General features: G+C 36.4%; 1 protein-coding gene across 1 annotated transcript; it reads right to left on the bottom strand.

Annotated features, from left to right (window-relative positions):
• Window positions 1-262: 262 nt before the first annotated feature.
• On the bottom strand, window positions 263-11,280 carry CLDN12 (claudin 12). The gene is made up of 3 exons (XM_007076728.3): window positions 10,993-11,280; window positions 9,587-9,676; window positions 263-3,597 (listed from the first exon to the last, which is right to left on the bottom strand). The coding sequence occupies exon 3, from the start codon at window positions 3,562-3,564 to the stop codon at window positions 2,830-2,832; it is 735 nt and encodes a 244-aa protein (XP_007076790.1). The 5' UTR covers window positions 3,565-3,597; window positions 9,587-9,676; window positions 10,993-11,280; the 3' UTR covers window positions 263-2,829.
• Between the last annotated feature and the right edge of the window lie 10,829 nt (window positions 11,281-22,109).

Raw genomic sequence — 22,109 nt, 5'->3', positions numbered from 1 at the left:
GCTTTCTTGTGGAACGTTGAAATAGTCCAGTGAACTCCTAGGACCACTCTTAAAATGGGTGAAGGGTCTTGATGCTTCTGGAATAATAAATCCATATTTTCCAATTCCTTTCCAATTGCTATTCTATAGGGCTTTAAATGGGCTGTATCTTTTCCAATTTATATATATTTGAGAAACATTTCTCAAAACATTTTCCCTTAAAGCATTGAGGAAAAGGAAACAAAAACTTGTAAAAATACATCTTTTAATAAACATCAAGAAATACAGTGCAGTTTCACTGAGGTTTTACATTGCAGTTTACAACAAACATTATCTATTATAGTGTATAATTACAAGTAAAGTAAACTGAAGAGTGGTTCTTTTTTTTTCCTCCCATGGCTGGATAAACCAAATCTGGTGCATCATATCACATTTAAGGTTGTTTTCCAAGCTGGATTATGTAAAAGGCCCTTAACATTAATAACTTGTAACAACAACAAAAAAGCATATCCCCCATCACAATGATAGCTTGATGAGTACTCAAAAACTACTAAAAAGAAATGTAAATACTTGCTTTCCTTTGATGGCTTTGAAGAATAGGTATTGATAGCAATTCTGAAATATTAAAGACAATAAGGGAAACAGCTGTTTCTTTTGCCTAGTATATCCATAATAAATACTAATTTGAGTCTACAGATTATGAAAAGACTGCAAAAAATGCTTACAGGAAAAGCTGCACATTTATATTTATGATCGCACGGACTAAAACATGTCTAGTGTATTAATGGTTGAATCTGCTTTTCTTTAACATTGTTTATATAAAGAATAGGAAGATGGTAGAATTCTTGACACTTCTGGACAAATTTAGTGAGAGAGGGGACTGATATTAATTAGCACAGGAGTAAATTAATATTAATCTCAAAATTCTACTTGCCATCGTTTTGGAGTGATCAAGATTCAGCTACATCTGGGAAGAGTAAAAAGGAATGGAACTGAAGGTAATCAGAAGCTATAACTAAAAAAACCATAGTTTTGCATGCTTTATACTGATGGCATTTAAAAAGTTTACAACTGGATTTATTTGCTATATACATAAACTAGTGCTGTAATTGCGGGGGTGGGGGGGGGGGTGGGGGGGGAAGAACCACTTACATTCACAGAAGTACCAGAATCATATCCAGATTTGCAAAGAGGCATAATAACCACCTGTTTACCATGCAACTAGCTGTTTGTGAAATATGTAATGGTTAATAAAACAAAATCCTTATGAACATAGTACTAATGTGTAGCAAATTATACCAATTAAGTCAGCAGCTCAAATTCATAAGGGTAAAGACCCAATTTCCCTGAATTTCTAAGCATTCATCTTGGTGTTAACATGATTGTACCTAAATATTACCCCTTTAGAGGAAGGATTTTAAATACTCCTTCCTCTTCAATACATCATCATACTCTCAGAGGTGAGAAGGAAACAATTTAATTTCTCTACCACTTTTGTCCATTCTCATGAATCCGACAGTGTCATTACAGTGTCTAGGCTAAGGTAGGTGCTCTAAAAGATCCAAAGAACTGAATTTCTAAGTTCCAGAATATTGCTGGTATTGTACAATAAGCCTGTCTGCTAGAAAGCCACGTCGCTGGTTGAAATATATTCCTGGATCAATGACTAAGAAATTAAGACCAGCTGCCAATAAAGTCAGACTGTTCCCTGTTGTTTAACAGTTTGATTTTCTTTATTATATTAAAATTTCTGAGTGGATGGGACCTAATCTCATACTTTTCATGTATTCTGTATAGCACTAAAGTGTTGAGCAAAGATATACACTCAAGGAAATAATCAGTGACAAGGGCAGGAACTGAATCAAGAGTGAATGTGGTCATGGTGAAGCCATAACTTACTTCACTCATCATTCAAAAGGCAGTCACCAGAGTGAATCTCTGATATTGTCGCCGAAGAACAGATGCTTGTACCCTACCACTGTCTAAAAGAGAACCAACCACTTGGGCCTCTTTCTTTCTTTCTCTTTGTCACTAACAGATTATACAGGTGCATGAGTATTACTTGGTGGATGCTATCTGAAAAAAAATAAGGCTTTTCTGCCTCAGAGAGGAAGCACCAATCCATCACATGGCCCCATTTTAACTCTAATAATACAATTTACAGAATAATTAACTTTTAAAATTATGTTAAATGTTATCTACTATTAGTTATTTAAAATGTTAGGCTTATTCTCTCTGCCATCACTTAAAATGCATTTTACTTTTAAACACTGCCATGAGGTAGAAGATAAGGAACTCACAAAAGAAAGTAATCTTCAAAATACCAAACTCTATTCAATACAATTAGCCCCGAGAGAAAAGTAAGAAAAGTTACAGCCTTAAGCTGGTAGACTGACTACTGTTAAAACATTACCCTTACCTGAAAGAAATTTCTTATATTTGAAATTGCCCTTCTTCCCAGTTTAAGGTATTATGGGAAAAGGACAATACACATTCTGAAATACTCATAAAGATCATGTACAACAGCCTCTCTTAGCCATCATTTTTTTACTTTACCATGTTGTTCTAAATCACCTCAACTGAGACACAGGTCCTTTCCACTTGAATAACTGATTAGATATCAACATAGAGGTTAAAAATCCTTCTAGCATAAGAAGCAAGATAAAAGGAATGATTCACATTTGAAATAATGTACTTTTCATAAAACTAGCAGCACTTCATTCTACCAGGACATACAAATTTGGCTTCATTGGTCAGAAACAAAGAAAAATGTATATAGGTCTAAAACAGCTCCTTGTACAAGGGAAATGTGAGGCTACAAGTTTTCTCTGAGAACTACCTACTTCCCCATTAGGTGGTATGTGAAACTACTGGAATGTCAATTTCGATGGCAGAGAGGCGAGAGCGTGCTGAATAGGGCTGTGAGTAAGTATGCATACTGGGAGGATGGGAATACAGCGGTTGCCAGAAAGGAGAAGGCAAAGATTTGCATGCACAGTACCAAATAAACAGTAGAAGGGAAGTCATAAACAGGCCCCCAGCACTAGCCATAGTAACATACACTGCGTAGTCAAATGTAAAGACTGGCTCAAATTTCTTGTTCAGATGAATGTTATAAAAGATGACCCAGATGGATGGGGAGAGGCTCACAGTACCTGCCAGGAAGAACAGCAGCCCAGCCACCAGATGGCAGCCTGCACTATTGACCAGACACTTGGCCAGTTTGATGTTGGGCACTGAGGACCTGAAGGCCGTGTTACACATTCCAATCAGGCAGAGCAGCAGGGCACCCATTGCAATCAGGATGCTGAGAGGCAGGGCAAACTGGAGGACCCGCAAGTCCAGCTGGTCAACTGATGAGTACCAAGTAGTGTCATACATCAGGCAGTCACTGCTCCCATCATATCGGGCACACTTCACCCACAGGCCAGTGTAAACAGTCAGATTCTTCTCATTTCTGTTGAATGTGATCAGTCGTAATTTCCTCCAGTTGGGAAGCAGAGTCCCCGCAAAGAGGCCTGCTACCGAGGCGATTCCACACAGGAAGGAGAGGACTGTGGCTGCATGGACATCCCGACAGCCCATGGCAGGCAGGCTTGTGCAGTACTGTCAGTCAGACTAGGGGTGACACACAAGAGGACAAATCATGAGGGGACAATAGGAGAGCAGAGCAGGAAGGGTGGTGCTGATTGGCAGCACAACTAGTGATGTCAATGCAAAGAGGGAAATTCTGTCCCTGTTTCCTATGTATAATATGAATGTATATAAACACATATGTATGTGACCTCAGAGCACAGGTACACTCACATATGCTTAGTTACCACTGCCTAGGTCATGTAGCAGCTGAAGTTGTTGAACATGAGTACTTTTCTTCAAATATGAGTATTTTCAAGAAATACTGGGGTTTCAATAAATATTGAACATGAGTATTTTTCTGCAAATCAGAAGAACCATCAAAATAATTTCAAATTCTCTTAACATCACATCTTAAAGTCTCTCAGTTGTCACTAATCACTCATTCAACGTACATATATCAAGTACTTTAATGTGTCCGGCCTTTAAATATACTGGGTTGGAGGACTCATAACTGTCAACTATAAAAAAACACAAACTCAGCCTCCAATGCTCATGAAATGTAAAATGAAACTAGCATGTGGCTGAGGTGAAGGCAGCTCATAAAAGACAAAGATGTAGGGAAAGAAGCATTACAAGACAGCAGATTGGCTAAGGAGGGACTCTGAGCCAGACTGCTAGCATTCTAATCCCCACTTCCTCATTTACTAACCAAGTGACCTTGGGTCACCTTGGGTCAGCTACAGAACTTCTCTGTAATTCATTTTCCTCATCTGTAAAATGGAAAAATAATAGTACCTACCTCGCAGAGTTCTTTTAAGTATTCAGTGAGTTAATATAATGTCCAGTACTTAAAACATGTCTGGCATGTTGGTAAGAGCAATTCAAGTGTTAACTACTTCTTAGCACTCAGTGACCAGCTCAGTGCCTGGCACACGGAGCAGTTTAAAGAATGTTTGCTGAATAAATGTTAAATAAGAAAAAGCAACATCTAACATCTCATTCCTATATACTAGCCACAGTGATAATTACAAAATCTAAACGAACTCCTCTCCAGTGAGTTAGCCAAATGAAAAGAAGAGAACAAAGACCCCTGAAATTAGTCTGCTCAACTACTTCCTGGCCGACTCAAGCTGACTTGCATGCTTTTCAGGTTATTACAGTAGTGGTTACTGGTTATTATACAATTAGTGCTCATATAAGATGAATGCAAAGATTCTTGAAGTAATGAGAACCTATATATCTCTACCAATGCTATTGTAAGAAAAGGAAAAAAAAAAAAAAAAAAGTAGCCAGGCCTTTCTCTCATTCCAAATTAAAAGGCTGTGTGTGTTCTTGGGGCACCTGGGTGGCTCAGTCAGTTAAGCATCCGACTTCAGCTCAGGTCATGATCTTACGGTTCGTGGGTTCAAGCCCTGCATCAGGCTCTGTGCTGACAGCTTGGAGCCTGTGGCCTGCTTCTGATTCTCTCTCTGCCCCTCCCCTGCTCACTCTCTGTCTCTCTCTCTCAAAAATAAATAAACATAAAAACAAAAAAATTTAAATAAGTAAATAAATAAATAAATAAATAAATAAATAAATAAAAGGCTGTGTTCTTTCTCTGTATATGACAAAGTACAAGAACCAGTATCTTATTCAGCTTTAAGAGTCTGAAACTCACTTTCCAAACCACTCAAATGTATTTTCTCTGCCTTCTATCATACCCCCAATGAGGCAACACAACAGACTAATAAGGCAGCACATTTACTTCTTTTAGTCAGATAATGATGAAGGGGCATCTTCATCATACATACTGTATGTATGTGCTCAGAGTACCCATCATCCTTTGCAGAGTCAAATATTATCTGCTGCGATGGTGGAGTAGCATTCCCAGGAGTTCAGGGGCCAGAAAGAAGATCAAAATGCTAAACTGGGTTAGCACTTGATCAAATGTGTTTGAATGGGAAGGCATAATGTTCTTTAGGAAACAACATATTTGCATATTAATATAATCACATAAACTAGGAATAACTTTACTAGCAGAAAACATATAGGTATGTATACATACCTATATAACTGTACAATATAAAATCAAAGTGTAAGCACAAGTGAATTATTTTTCAAAGTCTTCAAGCTAAACATAATTAGTTCTGAGTTTCTCCATTAATATTAATTTACTACTTGTTTATTATGTTGCCTTCTGTCAAGATTACCAGAAGTAGAAATTGTTTATGAATATGTTACAGATGAAAAAAAACAAAGGAATTATAGCCTGAATTTATATTTTTCTTTCAAATTGGGGGGAAAAACTGTCTTGCTTAATTTTAGCAACCAACCACCTTGTTCCAGCAATGGAAACTGTGGTGCAGGTTTGAGGATGTTTATACTGGAAAAGGCTACTAATGATGTCATGCTCCAAATTTCAGCTTCTTGTTGATTTTCGTTCATTTACCTGTCTGTCTCCCCCATATGCTGTTACCAACTTGCACAGTACCTGGCACATAAGTCATTCTGGCAATACTGGAATAAATAAGTACTGGGCACTATTAGGCTACTGGTAATGTAGAACTGGACAAGGAAGTAGTTATTATAAGTAATAATTCATTCAATGAATTGATTTATTCAACTCAGTATTTAGCACAAGCAAAATACCCTAGACTGACACTGAGGCCACTAAGATCTGGACCTTGCTCCAATGTGTTAACAATCAGACTGAGAGAAAGAATATGCTGCTTTATGAGAACTCAAAATGCTAACAATCAATTATATGATTACCACCTATCAACTGATATTGTTAGATATTAAGCAAAGTGAACCAGTAAGGTACCTGTTCATAAAAATGTATCATCCAGGGTTAGAAAAAGACTGAGCAATGAAAGAGAATGATGATTTGATTAAAGTTGTGAAGACTCAAGAAAAAAGGTTCCTTCTGTTTCTCTCAAAGCCTCAAAACTCCTTTAGGCAATGCGTTCAGCATCCTAACCCAATCACAAATTCCCTCTTGCTTTCAGAGATAGGGGTCAAAAACTTGGAGTATCAATATAATTGAGATTTCTTCAATCAAGCTGTCTTGTACCACTAATTCCTACAATACAAAGGGAGTAAGAAACAAGATCAGAATGAATGACTTTAATACTAATAAATAAATTTTTGTAGTTCTTAGACTATAGACTATCAAATGACACTAATGAACAGAGGTGGGTCAATATTTACTTTGGGATCAAGTGTGTTAATATTTATACTGCATCAAATCAACACACATGTTATATCAGTCCCCTGAACTTGCTTTTACTGAAGCATTCTTAGCTCAGACCCCAGAGATTGAGTAGAAGTCCTAATTTACACAGCCAACAAGAAATGCAATGGCATTTTTCACATGGGAAATACTATTAACCTCAATTCTTTAGCTAATTTCAACCTCAGTGCTGGAATTAATGTCCTTGCTCTTTGTAACTTTCTTTGGTTGCTTTACTTTTTATGACCTGTTCTTAACTTCACATATGCATGATTTGATGTCATATATCTCACTAGAGGGATGACGTAACATTTAATAGGGATAGTTAGGAAAAGGAATGTTTAATGATTTAAAACTGAAAATAATGCTCTCAGGTTAGGATTTGTTCATATTAAGAGGGTGAAAGATCTCTACTCTTGTGCTATGCCAGTTAATTCTTAATCCAAAATAAACACAAATCTGATTATTTCACTTTTTTTAAAGATTTTAAGTAATCTCTACACTCAACATGAAGCTCAAATGCATAACCTTGAGATTAAGAGTTGCATGCTCCACCGACAGAGCCAGCCAGATGCCCCTTGCTACATTTCTTAAATTCAATGGCTTCCTATTTCCCTCAGAATACAGTTTCTAAGTTTCAAAACTTCCCCATGTTTTCCAAAGTTTCAAATCCCACCATCTGGTTCCTGCCAAATTCTCAATATCCTTATTGTATCAGCTTCCCATCTAACATGCTACAGACTATGTAGCCATACTGCTTTTAACTCTTCAAATTTTGCACATTTATTTATTTATTTATTTTTGAAAGACAGACAGAGTGTGAGTGGGGGAGGAGCAGAGAGAGAGGGGGACACAGAATCTGAAGCAGGCTCCAGGCTCTGAGCAGTCAGCACAGAGCCCAACATGGGGCTCGAACTCACGAAACGTGAGATCATGACCTGAGCTGAAGTCGGACACTTACTGACTGAGCCCCAAATTTTGCACTTTTAAATTTGGCTAAAGGCGTTAGTTCATGCTATTTTTCCTTCTAGGACTTTCTTAATTTCATTCTATTCTTTGCTTACCTAACAGGTATTCATCTTTCTAATTTCCAAGGAGGCTGGCCCAAACCTGTTTTCTCTTCCCCTATCCCTAACCTCCCCACCGGCCCTGGTTATATGATCTGAAAGCACCTTTGTACTTTTTCTTTGGTAGCAGTGATTATCCTTATAATTCCTCATTCAACATTTATCTTTCCTACCAGACTGAATTCCAGGAGGACAGAGAGCCTTCTCTTTTATTCTGTCCCACACTGGTACACAGAAGACACTCAATTATTTGTTAAAGAAATAAACAAATAAATGTAAGGTCCACATGGGTATAGTCATGATCCAGGGAGAAGGTCACAAATTTGCTCTGTTATCAGTTTCTTTCATTCACTCACTCACTTACTCATTCATTCATTCATTCATACCCTGTGTTTTGAAGTCTCCAAGCTGCTTCTAGACCATGCCTCCGCTTTCCACTCTTACGTGACCAGTCTCTCCTATTTTTTTAAAACAAAGTTCATTTTCTTGCCCTAAAAACTTCCCAAGATAAACGAGGCCATTCCCAAGTATTTACATAGAGACTATTCTTCTAGAAATAAATATCTAAGCTTGGCAACACTAGTTAACTTCCATAGTGGTCAATGGATCAATCAATTACGACAGTGTTGAACCTGGTGTTTTCTACTTAATAGGTATGTTACTAGTGGATATACTCCTTTATTAAGAGTGGTTAATATATCAAATTAATGTTCATCAAAGCAAAACTATTTTTAAAGCAAAACTATTTTATTTGTATTTAGATTTTCTTTTTAAAAGAGCAATGGAGAAAAAAAAAAGATAAACACCTTTTTGTCACATGAAAATCCCTTATTAGGGACTGCAGAAAGTATGTAAGGTTAAAAACACACTAACAAATCTAAGTAGCACTCCTGAACACCAGCTAGGTCAAATATACAGGTGTCTGGGCTTTTTGTTTCCATCTAAGAGGCAACCTGGTATTACAGTCCCAGCAACCAAAGACCCAAATGCCAGTCACAACCTGGGCAAGTCATCTATGTCCTCTGAACTCAAATATCTCACCTATAAAATGCCATCCAAGGTAGCTGTAAGACCATGAACAGTAAAACCCTTTGTAAAACAGACTATGGTCAGAAATTTAAGTTTATAATGATTACTAGTAGGCTTATTTATTTTCTTGAGCTAGGAACACACTTTTCTTCCAGATCTTAGCAAACAATCACACATGGTTACAGCCATAAAACAATAATAACAGAGCATTCTCTTTAGAGTAGTTACTGAGCACATCAAATGAAGTCTCTGTTTCAAAACAGGCACTTCACATTTGTCACCTATCTGTTCCATGGTGACTTTCAAAGAAGTAGATGGATAAAATTTGGTACGCAGTGAAAGGTGATCAAATGTATCATTTCAAATAAAAATATTTTCAAAAAGATATCTATGGTTTTGAATAGTGTTCAAAGAAGTCTAAGGCAGGAATAATGGCTAACAGCTTTAGGAATTCACAGACCCATCACTATGTAATTTTTTTCAGGGATAATCCCAGGAATAGCTATATGAGAACACATGTGTAACAGCAGCTACATTAATTCTTGATGGTAACACTAGCAGTCCCTTCTACCAGTAATTTGAGTTATTTTAGAAACTGTAGGTCAATCATTGCACTCACAAGGGAGATCTATCTTATAACTTTATTTTGCTGAACAAGAGAAAAACATGACATCTCATATATGGTGGAAAAAGGAAAAGGAGTAAAATCAAAGAATGTACTTACTCTTTGAAGTACTTGACAGCTCTAAAACAACTTTAATCAACTTAGAAGAAATATATGCACATCTGAATAGACAGTAGAGATGATCTGGGCCTAAAGAAATAGGGAAAATGTCCCAAATTAACATGATACTTCTTTAAATTATGTGTGTTTAGATATACACACACACATATAACGTACACACACATATATATAACGGATTTTTTAGATCCTTCTGATGATTACGAATACGGAGAGCCAAGGAAACACTGTGCAGTTAGTTGTCTTGAAAGTAAAAGAAATTTGTTTCTTTTGTACCTTTTAAAAGAATACTGATAACAAAACTAGGCTGAACAAAAGTTGATCTGCATTGTGCATCCTACACTTTGCAACTAATTTACAATTCCACCAATGGCTCTACCTGCCATTTAAGTATGTTACCATAGATCTATTTTAAGCATCAACAACTTCCTTTTCAAACTGTTTATCACAATAGGTAGGACGAGGATACAAACTTGTAAAAGCTTCAGAACTTCCTGGATTAAGGCATTTATCACTAGCCCTATTATTATTATATAGAATGTTGTCCTCAACAGTCTGCACAGAAGAGATTTCAATCAAATTGTAATTTTTCTTTTCTAAATGTATGTTTCTTGAGTTAGTATCATAGAATTCCTCACTCCAAATTAAGGTAAGTTGATTTACAATTAAAGACACACACTAGGATCCCTCACTTTTCATTTTAAGTGGGGTCACCAAATCTGGCCTTCCTCTAACGTGGTGACGAGCCCCCTCCAAGGCGTTATTACACACAACTTGGGCTTCAGAGTAAACCAAGCTTCCAGAAAAACCCGCACTCCTTCTCCTTTCCTTCAAGCCCTGTCCTTAGAAGCATCAGAGCTAGCAGACAGAAAGAAAGAAAAAGAAAGGGGAAAAAAAAGCTCTCCTGGTTAGAGCCAATGGAAAGAGACCGCAACAGTGACTGTGAACAAGCCCATCCCTGGAACACTGAGTGGGTCTGAACCAAGAGCAGGTCATCATTACACAACCAGCTGGTGATTCAAAAATAGCAACTTCCAGCTCCACACCTCACACCCCGCTAGCCAAGCCCAAGCCCTTGGCTGCTGCGGCAAGACACCTCGACATTTCCATACTCCTCTGTACAAAATAATTTTTTAAAGCCTTATAAAATACCTCCTCACTCAATTTTCACGTCCACAGATGTGGTCAACAGTTTTCAGGGTCCCTGATTCTCTTCGACTTAGCTATTTCACACAAAATCCTCCACTATTTATGCAAAGGACCCAGATTCTTGACGTCCACAGATGTGGTCAACAGTTTTCGGGGTTCCTGATTCCCTTCCACTTAGCTATTTTACACAAAATCCTCCACTATTTATGCAAAAGACCCGGATTCTTGACCACACCTACCTGTTTCTCACATCCAAGACATTTCACTCGCCGACACTGAGGAGCTTCTTAGAGCGTCTCCCTCGCGGCGTCCCAGGAAGTGCGTCCCCAGCGAGCCGCACCGGAGGCTTCTGGGAGCTTAGTCAGGTTCTCCCGAGACCCTAATCAGGAATGCCCTGAATGACTGAGAGACTACAATTCCCAGAAACCACGGGGACGCCGGCCGCAGGCAACATCCTGCGACCACCTCTCGCCGATCTCCCCAACCTCCAGCCACCTTATTCCTCTTGCACCTTCAGTTCCGTCCAGGTTTCAGTTACAGGTGCTTAAAAAAAAAAAAAAAAAAAAAAAAAAAAAAAAAAGTTAAACGAAACAGAAGTAAAAATACTTTTGAGTTGGGTGCTTAAGTAAATATTTACTACTAAATGTGATCTCCCCTTAAGATTTGTTAGCAAAAATCCTTACATACTTTTTTTCATAAAACATTTATAGAGTCACAAAAAGGAAAACAGCTCAAATTGATTTGGAATATTTTCAAAGAGAATTTGAATGGTACAATGAACACCCATACACTTACGCTCTAGATTCAACAATTATCAACATTTGCCACATTTATCTTCTCTCCACTTATATGTATGTGATCACTATGATGATAGGCATCGTGACAGTTCAGCATCCTTTGTTTTAAAATTTTAAAAACATATTTAGCTGCTTTGTTTTATATGGGGTTTTGCTACATATTAGTTGGGTTGCCTTGGGCAAGTTACTTCCCTCTGAGGTTATCTGTAATGAGGGTAAGATTACCTGCATCATAAAATTGTCTTGAAAATTAAAGGGACTTAATACAGGCAAAGCGCTGAGCACATAACTGGCTATTAGATATTTGAACTAACTCTACTCTTCTGCACAATTTCAACATCCTGTCCCTTTCTTTGTGGCTTCTCCTAAATATGAATTACTGCATTCGTGAATATCTGAATTAAAATAAAGGTTTCAGAAGTCTTGTATTGGACAGATCTGATTTCTTTTTCATATATAAAGGATGTTGAAGTGTCATGATGCCTACTAATTTCAAATGATCACACACACAAATAGAAATAAAGTAAATGTGGCAAATGTTAGTAATTGTTGAATCTAGAGAGAGGAAGCATATGGGTGTTAATTTACCATTCCAATTCTCTGTATCTTTAAACATTTTCAAATAAAAAGTTTGAAAAAAGCATCATAGTTTTAAACAAAAGTAAAGAATGGCATCCATCCCTATCCCACTCTGCCCCTGTACTTAACTTGGGCAAGTTAAGTAACCTCCTTGTGGCTCGGGATCTTATCTAAAAATAATGGTAAGGATTGAATGAGTTACTATACATAGAGAAGTTTACAACAGTGTCTGACACTGGTTTTTGTTGTTGTTGTTGTTGTTGTTGTTTTTAACCATTTTCCATTTTGTGTTGCTCGAGGGAATTTTGTTAGTGATGGAAAAGGGTGAAAGTCTACTATCCACTATTACTACCTTCCCAACTGCCATACTGCTTCAGAGGATGGATAGAGCTATCTAAGACCAGAAGCAATCTAATCCTAAAACTAGACCTAGAAATGTAATTATGAGAAAGAATATTCGACCTCAGTGATGGATGATGGCAATATGACACAGCATAACTCACTTCTTTGCTCTGAACTTCAGCTCTTTCATCTAAAAAACTGAATTGAATCCCATAACTGTATACAAAATCATTTTATAATTTATTTCCTCATCACTAATGAATACTACATGGTTAGCAGACGTTAGCTGGGATGAATATGTAATTGATTATAATAAAAAAGTAACAGCACCAAAAGGAAGGGATGACAACACTATTTTTAAACTAATTGATAAATTCATGTCTATGGTTAACCTGGCCTTTGGTATAGCAAAGATGGAACAAAATGCATATGCACACACCTTGGTGGGACTAGAATATTGGAACATCATTCTCAGAAGTACTCTAGGAAAGACTTTATATCAGCAGTTAAGAATCCTGGCTTTCGATTCTTTTCTCAAACGAGACTCCTTCCCCCCCAAACATGGAGACTTTTCAAGGAGTAAGTCAAATCCTTAAAAAAATTCACTGCAATCTCTCGCCACCAAAATTCTACAAAGGTCTGCTTACTGTATTAGTTTCCTATTGTTGCTGTAACAAATTACCACAAAATTCAGTGTCTTAAAATTACACAAATTTATTATCTTACAGTTCTGAAGGTCAGAAACCTGACACAGATCTCACTGGGTTAAACTAAAGGTGTTGGTAGGGCTGCATTCTTTTCTGAAAGCTTCCCCTTGTCTTCTCAGCTTCCTGAGGACACCTGCATTCTTTGGCTTATGGCCCCCTTCCATTTTCAAACTCAGCAATGGCTAGTTGAGTCTCTCAACATCCGAATCACATCACTCAGACATTCTTCTGTAACCCTCTGTCATCTTTTAAGAACTCTTATGATTACATTTGATCTATTTGCACCACCCAGGATAATTTACTCTATGGTCATCAGATGAGCAACCTTAATTCTCCCTTGCCACATAACAGAGCATATTCACAGCATATTCTTGAGATGAGGATGAGGACATCTTTAGGGGACCATTATTCTGCCTGCTACAGTCACTAATAACTCCTTTCCGTTGCATCCAAGGGTCTCTTTTGGGTTCCGAATTGTCTTCCACCTCCTTCAGGTCCACATTGCACAGTTCTGACTGCCTCTCCCCCCCGCACCCACCCCGAACTCTGCTTTCTCATTTTTGGAAACATCAACATTTCTACCCTACTGATTTACCTGATTTGTTCCCTTTCCACCTGTTGCTTTCATGTTCTCCTCCCCATTCCCCAATTATCAAAAGTCTCTGTCCTTGGGGCCCTCTCTATCAATAAATACTTCTTCAAAGGGTAACCTGAAATCCCCAAATCCATATGTCTGGCCAAGACTTTTCATAACTTTAGGACTATTTCTAATTACCAGCTCATATTGTTAACTGCCATTAACTTTAATTTCAGCATTCTCCAAATATAAGTTAATAATTATACTCCTTATGGCTTCCAACATTCCTTATTTTGTCAGCGGTTTCCCTTTATTTCTTATCTGTTTTTGAAATCTTCATACTTTTTAGTTAAATTAGGGACCACATCTTAATTCTTCCTTTGGAATATCCATTTGCTCTTTTTTCACTACAAAGAATTGTCACAATCCTATTTAAGCCCTTGTCTCCTCATATTAAGATATGTGCAACAATTTCCTTATGTATATATTGCCAACTTAAAAATAATAGAGAACATTGAATATTTCTTACATTCCAAACACGTTTTCCATGAATCATCTAGTTTAATCACAGTAACTCCACATTAATGACAAATAAATTGAGATGCAGAGAGGTTAAATGATATGCTCAAAATTAATAAGTAGTTTGTGGTAGGTATTCCCAAAAGATAGCTGTTACCATTCAGAACTTTCCAGATCAGGGCAGTCTCCTTATTTTGGATTTGTGTCTAAAACTGTACTTTTTTGAAATGCCCGTTGAAGCTATTCTGAACTTGGAATGGCTTTCAACTATCCTCTTTTCCCACTCAAATCCTGCTTTCACCCTTATCTGAGTAATTTTATCTTCTCTAGATTATACACGTCAATTCCAAATTGGGAAGCAACTAGCACATATTGTTCCCTTTTTATGTTTTAGTCATAGCTCACCATAGTATTTCCATGACTAAAACTCAACAAATACAGATTAATTTAAAAATTTCCCTATATACTATGTTTTAGAGGAGTCACATAAAAAATACTATTAATTGGGAAGTTGGGAAATGTAGAGAGAAAAGTAGGAAAGTATTATGGGTAGAACATATTCCTCAAAAGTTCCAATGTTGGGAGTCCTAACTCTTTCAACATACCTCAGGATGAGACAGGGTCTTTACAGAGGTAATGAAGTTAAAAAGAGGTCATTATGGTGAGCCGTATTCAATCATGATTTGTTTCCTTATAAAATGGAAAAATTTGGAGACAACCACACACACACACACACACACACACACACACACACACACACACACACACACAATGCCATGTTGATGATGGCAGAAATTGGGTTGTTGCTTCTATAAGCCAAGGAACACGGAAGTTGACTAGCAAACCACTAGAAGCTAGGCAGGTAACACAAAAGAGATTCTCTCCCAACAGATCTCAGAAAGAACCACCTTGATCTCCAATTTTTAGTTTCCAGAATTGTGGCACAATATATTTCTGTTAAGTCCTTCAGTTTATGGTACTTTGTTACAGTATCCTTAGCAAACGAATACAGGAAATAAGGGAAGAACGTTCTGGATAATCAAGCAGTGAGCTGTCATTTTAAAAATGGTTAGAACTTTGTAATCTACTATAAAAGAGGTAGGATGAACGCCCATGTTTTTAGTCTTAATAAAGTTACTGGTGAATAGGGGAGGGAAGGAAATTGAACAAAAGAATTGGTTTAAAGTGGCATAACTGAAGGCGTCTTTGTGTAATTGAATTCAGGTGCTAAGTCTTTGTCATTTACCATGCCCAGAACCCCCTCCTTTCATCACCACTGTTTTTAACCCAGTTTTTACAGATAAACCTGTATAAACTTTTGATGAACGTGTTACAAATTTGGCAGTATGGCATTAGTGGTTCTTTAAAGCAGGTGACTTTTTCTGGTTTCTATTTTTATAGGAAAGGCCATGTGTACACATTACATTGTTCTTATAATTTCTGTTGACCTCGAAGTAGTACCAGTCATGGAAAGATTTGTTTTTGAAACTGGGGCTTATTACAGAGTACTCTTCTTTTGCCTCATTAGGATTTGGTTGACCAGAGACTTTTATTTACTGTCATCTAATGATGTTCCAAATCCATTCAAAGCCATAAGCTTTTACTCAGCACCTGCTCTTGAAGTACCATTTTCAACCTCCCTCAATTTGTAGCAAACCATATACAATAAAACTGAAGGAATATTTTAGCTTTATAATTATATCCTTTTTCTTATTATAAGAGAATTACACCATGGTCTTCTTAAAGCCTTTTATATTGGAATAATAACAGTAATAATGTTTGATAACAAATAAGAAAATGAAGCCACTGGTGAGAAGATATTGGCAATTTCAGAAAAATATATTGAAATATGTGCCATGAACAAAGGAAGCTTTTGTCCTTCATTTTCGACTTTCAATGCATTTGGAGTTTATAAAATAAATAGAAAAGAAAAACCAACTTTGCCATATATTGCTCCAAAATTAGTTATAATATAAACCATATAGGCTGCTCTTCAAATTTTAAGTATTTCAGAGGACAAGGACATGATTCAAATAATAGCTACGCTTCACATAGCCTAGTATCTGGGCAACCCAATGAATTTAATTTCTATTACAAATACATTAACTACTAACTAAGCAACAGTCATATAATGAGAAACAGAATAAGTACAAAATTTAGAACTGCCTAAAATTAATGATTAGTGATGGCTAGAAATGGTAGTGGATATTGTCCCTGACTTTTTCATTCTTTTGATAGCCAAGTGAGGTAATAACCCCACCTGTTACTCCTGAATACTCACAGGGAAATACTACAACTTTCCAACATATATGCTTTTCTCTCTCCTATTCTCATTTCTTTTACCTACCTGACTTTGCTTTTCCTTCAGCTGGCTTGTGACACCCAACTTAAGGCTAGAGAGACTCCTGATACTTTCCCTCTATTTGCCAAGCTCCAATCACAGAACAAAACAAAATGCTACCCTTAAGTAGCTGTTTAAAAAAATAAAATTTTCATTATTGTTTAACTTTGCAGTAAATATTACAGCATGTTGTCTGCCAACATTTATTAACTATGTTTATTTAAATGACTTAATTACAAGGTATAAACTCTTGTAAGGCAAAGACTTTTTTTAAATTATAAAATACATTAGTCTCTCAAAAAGGTTAAAAACCCCCCAAACTCTCATGTACCCACCACCAAACTTAATAAATGACCCAAAGGCAATATAGTGTAGTGTTTAAAAGAGACAATATATGTGAAAATCTCAGCACAGTGTCCAGCATATGGAAACATTACTGTGTTAGATATTATGAATACCAGCACAGATCATGTACTCAAACACAATTTCTGGATTTGTTTCACTTGTCTATTCCATAAGGAGACAGATTTAAACTGAATCTGATACTCAAGGGTTTAAAAATATACATTAAATTCATTTCACAATTTGGTCTTCAAACAAAATGTTACCATGTTTTTGAAATAAGATGTCCTCTGTGCAAGGTTTACAATTTAGACTACTGCTTTCACTGCTGATTTGAAACATTTTTTTTTAAAATAGTATTCTGTATGCTTCATTTTTTAATAGCTGTTATCTATAGATTTAAAGTAATCTCAATGCCCAATGTGAGGCTTGAACTCACGACCCTGAGATCAAGAGTTGCATGCTCCACTGACAGAACAGCCAGACACCTGAAACATTATTTTAAATGTAACTAAATGATATTACAAATTTCTAGAGAGAATCTACCTTTATTAAGTTTTTTTTTTTTTTTTATCTGAACTTTGCAAACCCTGTGAAACTACTTGGAAAATACTCCATGTATTTATGTACATTTTTGGAAAGAAAAAAAATCTTTAGCTTTCATTAACTTTCTCAAAGAAATCTCTGTACTCCCTCCTCCCAAAGCAAATGAATACTGAGCAAAGATATGTAACTTTACAATAAAACTAACTAGATAAAAGCTTAAATAACTTTGACCTGAATTTTCCCATTATGACTTTTTTCACAATTATATACATGTTTACCACTTAAAAGAAAACATTAATTTTCCATAAAGTTCATGTTGGTATGATAATAATATGGATATATATTGCAAAAATAATGTTATAGGTTTCTGGAATATTCTTGTTCACAGGTGACATCTTCAAAGCACAGATCCAACTTCACAGTATGATCTGCTTAATACTTGACAGTGCTGATGCTACAAACTTGTAATTCATGACGGTAAATGAATCTGACACAAGCTCTTCAAGAACTACTGGGACGTGGTAAAAATTTACTATACATAGCACATTGATAGTCTGGCTATTCAGTAATATAAAAATTAAGTCTTCCAGGGGCGCCTGGGTAGCTTATTTGGTTAAATGTCTGACTTAAGCTCAGGTCATGTTCTTACAGTTTGTGAGTTCGAGCCCCTGGTTGGGCCCTATGTGGACAGCTCAGAGCCTGGAGCCTGCTTCAGATTCTGTGTCTCCCTCGCTCTTTCTGCCCCTCCCCCACTCATGCTCTGTCTCTGTCTTCTCTCTCTAAAACTAAAAAAAAAAATAAATAAATCTTCCAAAAAGTATATATATTTTGAAAGGTAAAAATGACAAAAAATCTTAAGGACAAAATAAATGGCATCTGAGATGTTAGTGTATTTATTTCAAGATAAATCTTTACTTTTTAAAATGTATGTTTGATAAAATAAAAAGGGATCCAGATTTTCTCCTTCTGTTTAGAATAAAAATTAACCATCAACTTTTCAGTAACTAGAAGATACAAATAATGGAACATTATAGTGAGTTACATAACACAGTGCTTCAGTTAGTTGTGGAGTAGTAACCTTGGCATTGCTGACAGAGCAAATAAGAGATAGTTCCTCTTAATCCTCAGCACACATCTACTATCCTTTGCCACAGCAGAAAATAAGATTATGGTGTCAGAACTTCAGAAATTTACCTGATGAAACTGTCCTCACATTACTACTTGTTTATATTTAGGAAATAATAAGAGTAAAATAGAAAAATGACACTAAAGTTATAAATGTAAAACATGCCCATATGAAAGAAACATGGTCCTAACGATCAGTACAGATGTTCAACTTCTGCATGTTCTCCTCACTCTTAATTCTTTGTTGTAAAGTGGAACCAGACTATTCTAATTTCCCAGTTTCTGCTACTGAATGTAAGTAAGATCCATAGGGAAGCAGATCCGGTCTGCTTTCTTCAACCCTATACACGCTGTGCCTTGCATAGTGCCTAACATAGCAGAAACAATAAATACCTGTGCCATGAAGAAAAAAGAAATAAAAAAGAAAGCCAGTGATCTGGGGCTTAGAATGAGAGGTGGGAGTGGGGAACAAAAAGTAGAACAAATAAAAGTGAATAATGCTTGTAAAAACTCACAGTGTCATATCAGAAGAAATTTAAGTAGAATATTGACATATTTATTTAATACTTATTGCTATATGTAAAGGCTTCACTAAGCCTTAAATTCCAAAATAATTTGTAATAATTTTAAAGCGGCTTTGAAGAATATTTTTTTTTTGCACTTTGGGTTATAATATTTATGTATGTATGTATGTATGTATTTAATTTTAAATTTATTCTTTTTAATTTACATCCAAGTTAGTTAGCATATAGTGCAACAATGATTTCAGGAGTAGATTCCCTTAATGCCCCTTACCCATTTGGCCCATCTCCCTTCCCTCCACCCCTCCAGTAACCCTATGTTTGTTCTCTATATTTAAGAGTCTTTTATGTTTTGTCTCCCTCCCTGTTTTCATATTATTTTTGCTTCCCTTCCCTTATGTTCATCTGTTTTGTATCTTGAAGTCCTCATATGAGGGAAGTCATATTTGTCTTTTTCTAATTTCACTTAGCATAATACCCTCTAGTTCCATCCACATAGTTGCAAATGGCAAGATTTCATTCTTTTTGATTGCCGAGTAATACCACATCTTCTTTATCCATTTATCCATCAATGGACATTTGGGCTCTTTCTATACTTTGGCTATTGTTGATAGTACTGCTATAAACAATGGGGTGCATGTGCCCTTTGAAACAGCATACCTGTATCCCTTGGATAAATGCCTAGTAGTGTAATTGCTGGGTCGTAGGGTAGTTCTATTTTTAATTTTTTGAGGAATCTCCATCCTTTTTTCCAGAGTGGCTGCACCAGTTTGCATTCCCACCAGCCGTGCAAAAGAGATCCTCTTTCTCCACATCTTTGCCAACATCTGTTGCTGCCTGAGTTGTTAATGTTAGCCATTGCGACGGGTGTGAAGTGGTATCTCATTGTGGTTCTGATTTGTATTTCCCTGACGATTAGTGACTTGGAGCATTTTTTCATGTCATTTGGCCATGTGTGTATCTTCCTTGGAGAAGTGTCCATTCATGTCTTTTGCCCATTTCTTCACTGGATTATTTGTTTTTTGGGTGTTGAGTTGGTAAGTTCTTTATAGATTTTGGATACTAACCCTTTATCTGATGTGTCATTTGCAAATATCTTCTCCCATTCTGTCGGTTGCCTTTTAGTTTTGCTGATTGTTTCCTTTGCTGTATAGCTTTTTATTTTGATGAAGTCCCAATAGTTCATTTTGCTTTTGTTCCCCTTGCCTCCAGAGACATGCTAAGAAGTTGCTGCAGGGGTGCCTGGGTGGCTCAGTTGGTTAAGCGTCCAATTTCGGCTCAGGTCATGATCTATTGGTTTGTGAGTTCGAGCGCCACATCGGGCTCTGTGCTGACAGTTCAGAGCCTGGAACCTGCTTCAGATTCTATGTCTCCCTCTCTCTCTGCCCCTCCCCTGCTCATGCTCTGTCAATAAATAAACGTTAAAAAAAAAAATTAAAAAGAAATGGGGCACCTGGGTGGCTCAGTTGGTTAAGTATCCGACTTTGGCTCAGTTCATGATCTTGCAGTTCATGAGTTCAAGCCCCACGTCGGGCTCTGTGCTGGCGGCTGGGAGCCTGGAGCCTGCTTCGGATTCTGTGTGTCCCTTTCTCTCTGCCCCTCCCCTGCTCATGCTCTGTCTCTCAAAAATAAATGATGAAAAAAAAATTTAAGAAGCTGCTGCGGCCAAAGTCAAAGAGGTTTTGCCTGCTTTCTCTTCAAGCATTTTAATGGCTCCCTGTTTTACATTTAGGTATTCCATCCATTTTGAGTTTATTTTTGTGTATGGTGCAAGAAATTGGTCCCAGTTCATTTTTCTGCATGTCGCTGTCCAGTTTTCCCAGCACTACTTGCTGAAGAGACTGTCTTTATTCCATTGGATATTCTTTCCTGCTTTGTCAAAGATGAGTTGGCCATACGTTTGTGGGTCTATTTCTGGGTTCTCTATTCTGTTCCATTGATCTGAGTGTTTGTTTTATGTTAGTACCATACTGTCTTGATGATTACAGCTTAGTAAATACAGCTTGAAGTCCATGAAGAATAATTTTTGAAAGCTAATTAACTTGCCACTGTATACACTGTATGTTAGCCAATTTGACAATAAGTTATGTTTTAAAAAAAGCTAATTAACTTGCTACTATTTAAAAAAAAACCTTAGGTTTACATAATGAACTCATTTGGGTAAAAAGATAAATGAATAAAAAATTCTGCCAGAATATAAGAAACTATTAACAGTGGTTTTCTCTGGGAAGGACCGGATGGCCGTACACAGAAAGATGGGAACTTTTCTTTTTCCCTTTATATGCTTTGCACTGTTTAAATTTTGTTTTTTTTTTTACAATGAATATATATATATATATATATGTATATATATATATATATATAATAAAACTAATTAAGATATATATGCTTTGCACTGTTCAAATTTTTTTTACAATGAACATATATATTATAATGAAACTAATTAAGAAAAAATATCCAATTTGAATTTTTGAAACTACAACAGAAATTTAGAAATTTTAATCTCTTTAGAATATATTGATGATTGATAATACTGTTTAAAGTTTACACTTCTTATTACTTCTCTTTACTAAAATATGAGAATAGACAACAAAACAGATATGGGCACAACAAAATGAGATACACCAGTCTGATCCAAAGCAGGAAAAAATACTTACACTTAAGAAACAAAAGTGTCTAAAGGGTGAAATTACAAACATCTACCTGCTAGTTTCTGTTAAACATTATCAGTGATCTTCACTACAACTGAACGTAAGTTGAAATTTAGGGTTCTGAGGTATTCCAATTAAACGAACTATCACATATTTAGTAGAATCAGGTACAAGACAGACTCAAAAACAAAACCTAGTTGCTCATTCTAATAATATCCTAGGATAAAACAATTTCTCTCTCTCTCTCTCTCTCTCTCTCTCTCTCTCTCTATATATATATATATATATATAAATGACCTCACTAGAGAC

The sequence above is a fragment of the Panthera tigris genome, chromosome A2, assembly GCF_018350195.1.
Source record: "Panthera tigris isolate Pti1 chromosome A2, P.tigris_Pti1_mat1.1, whole genome shotgun sequence".
Taxonomy (NCBI): Eukaryota; Metazoa; Chordata; class Mammalia; order Carnivora; family Felidae; genus Panthera; species Panthera tigris.
This window is presented reverse-complemented; position numbering and strand designations above follow the sequence as displayed.

Coding starts and splice junctions, on each gene's coding strand:
- CLDN12 (XM_007076728.3), bottom strand. CDS start 3,564: ATGGGCTGTCGGGATGTCCATGCAGCCACAGTCCTCTCCTTCCTGTGT.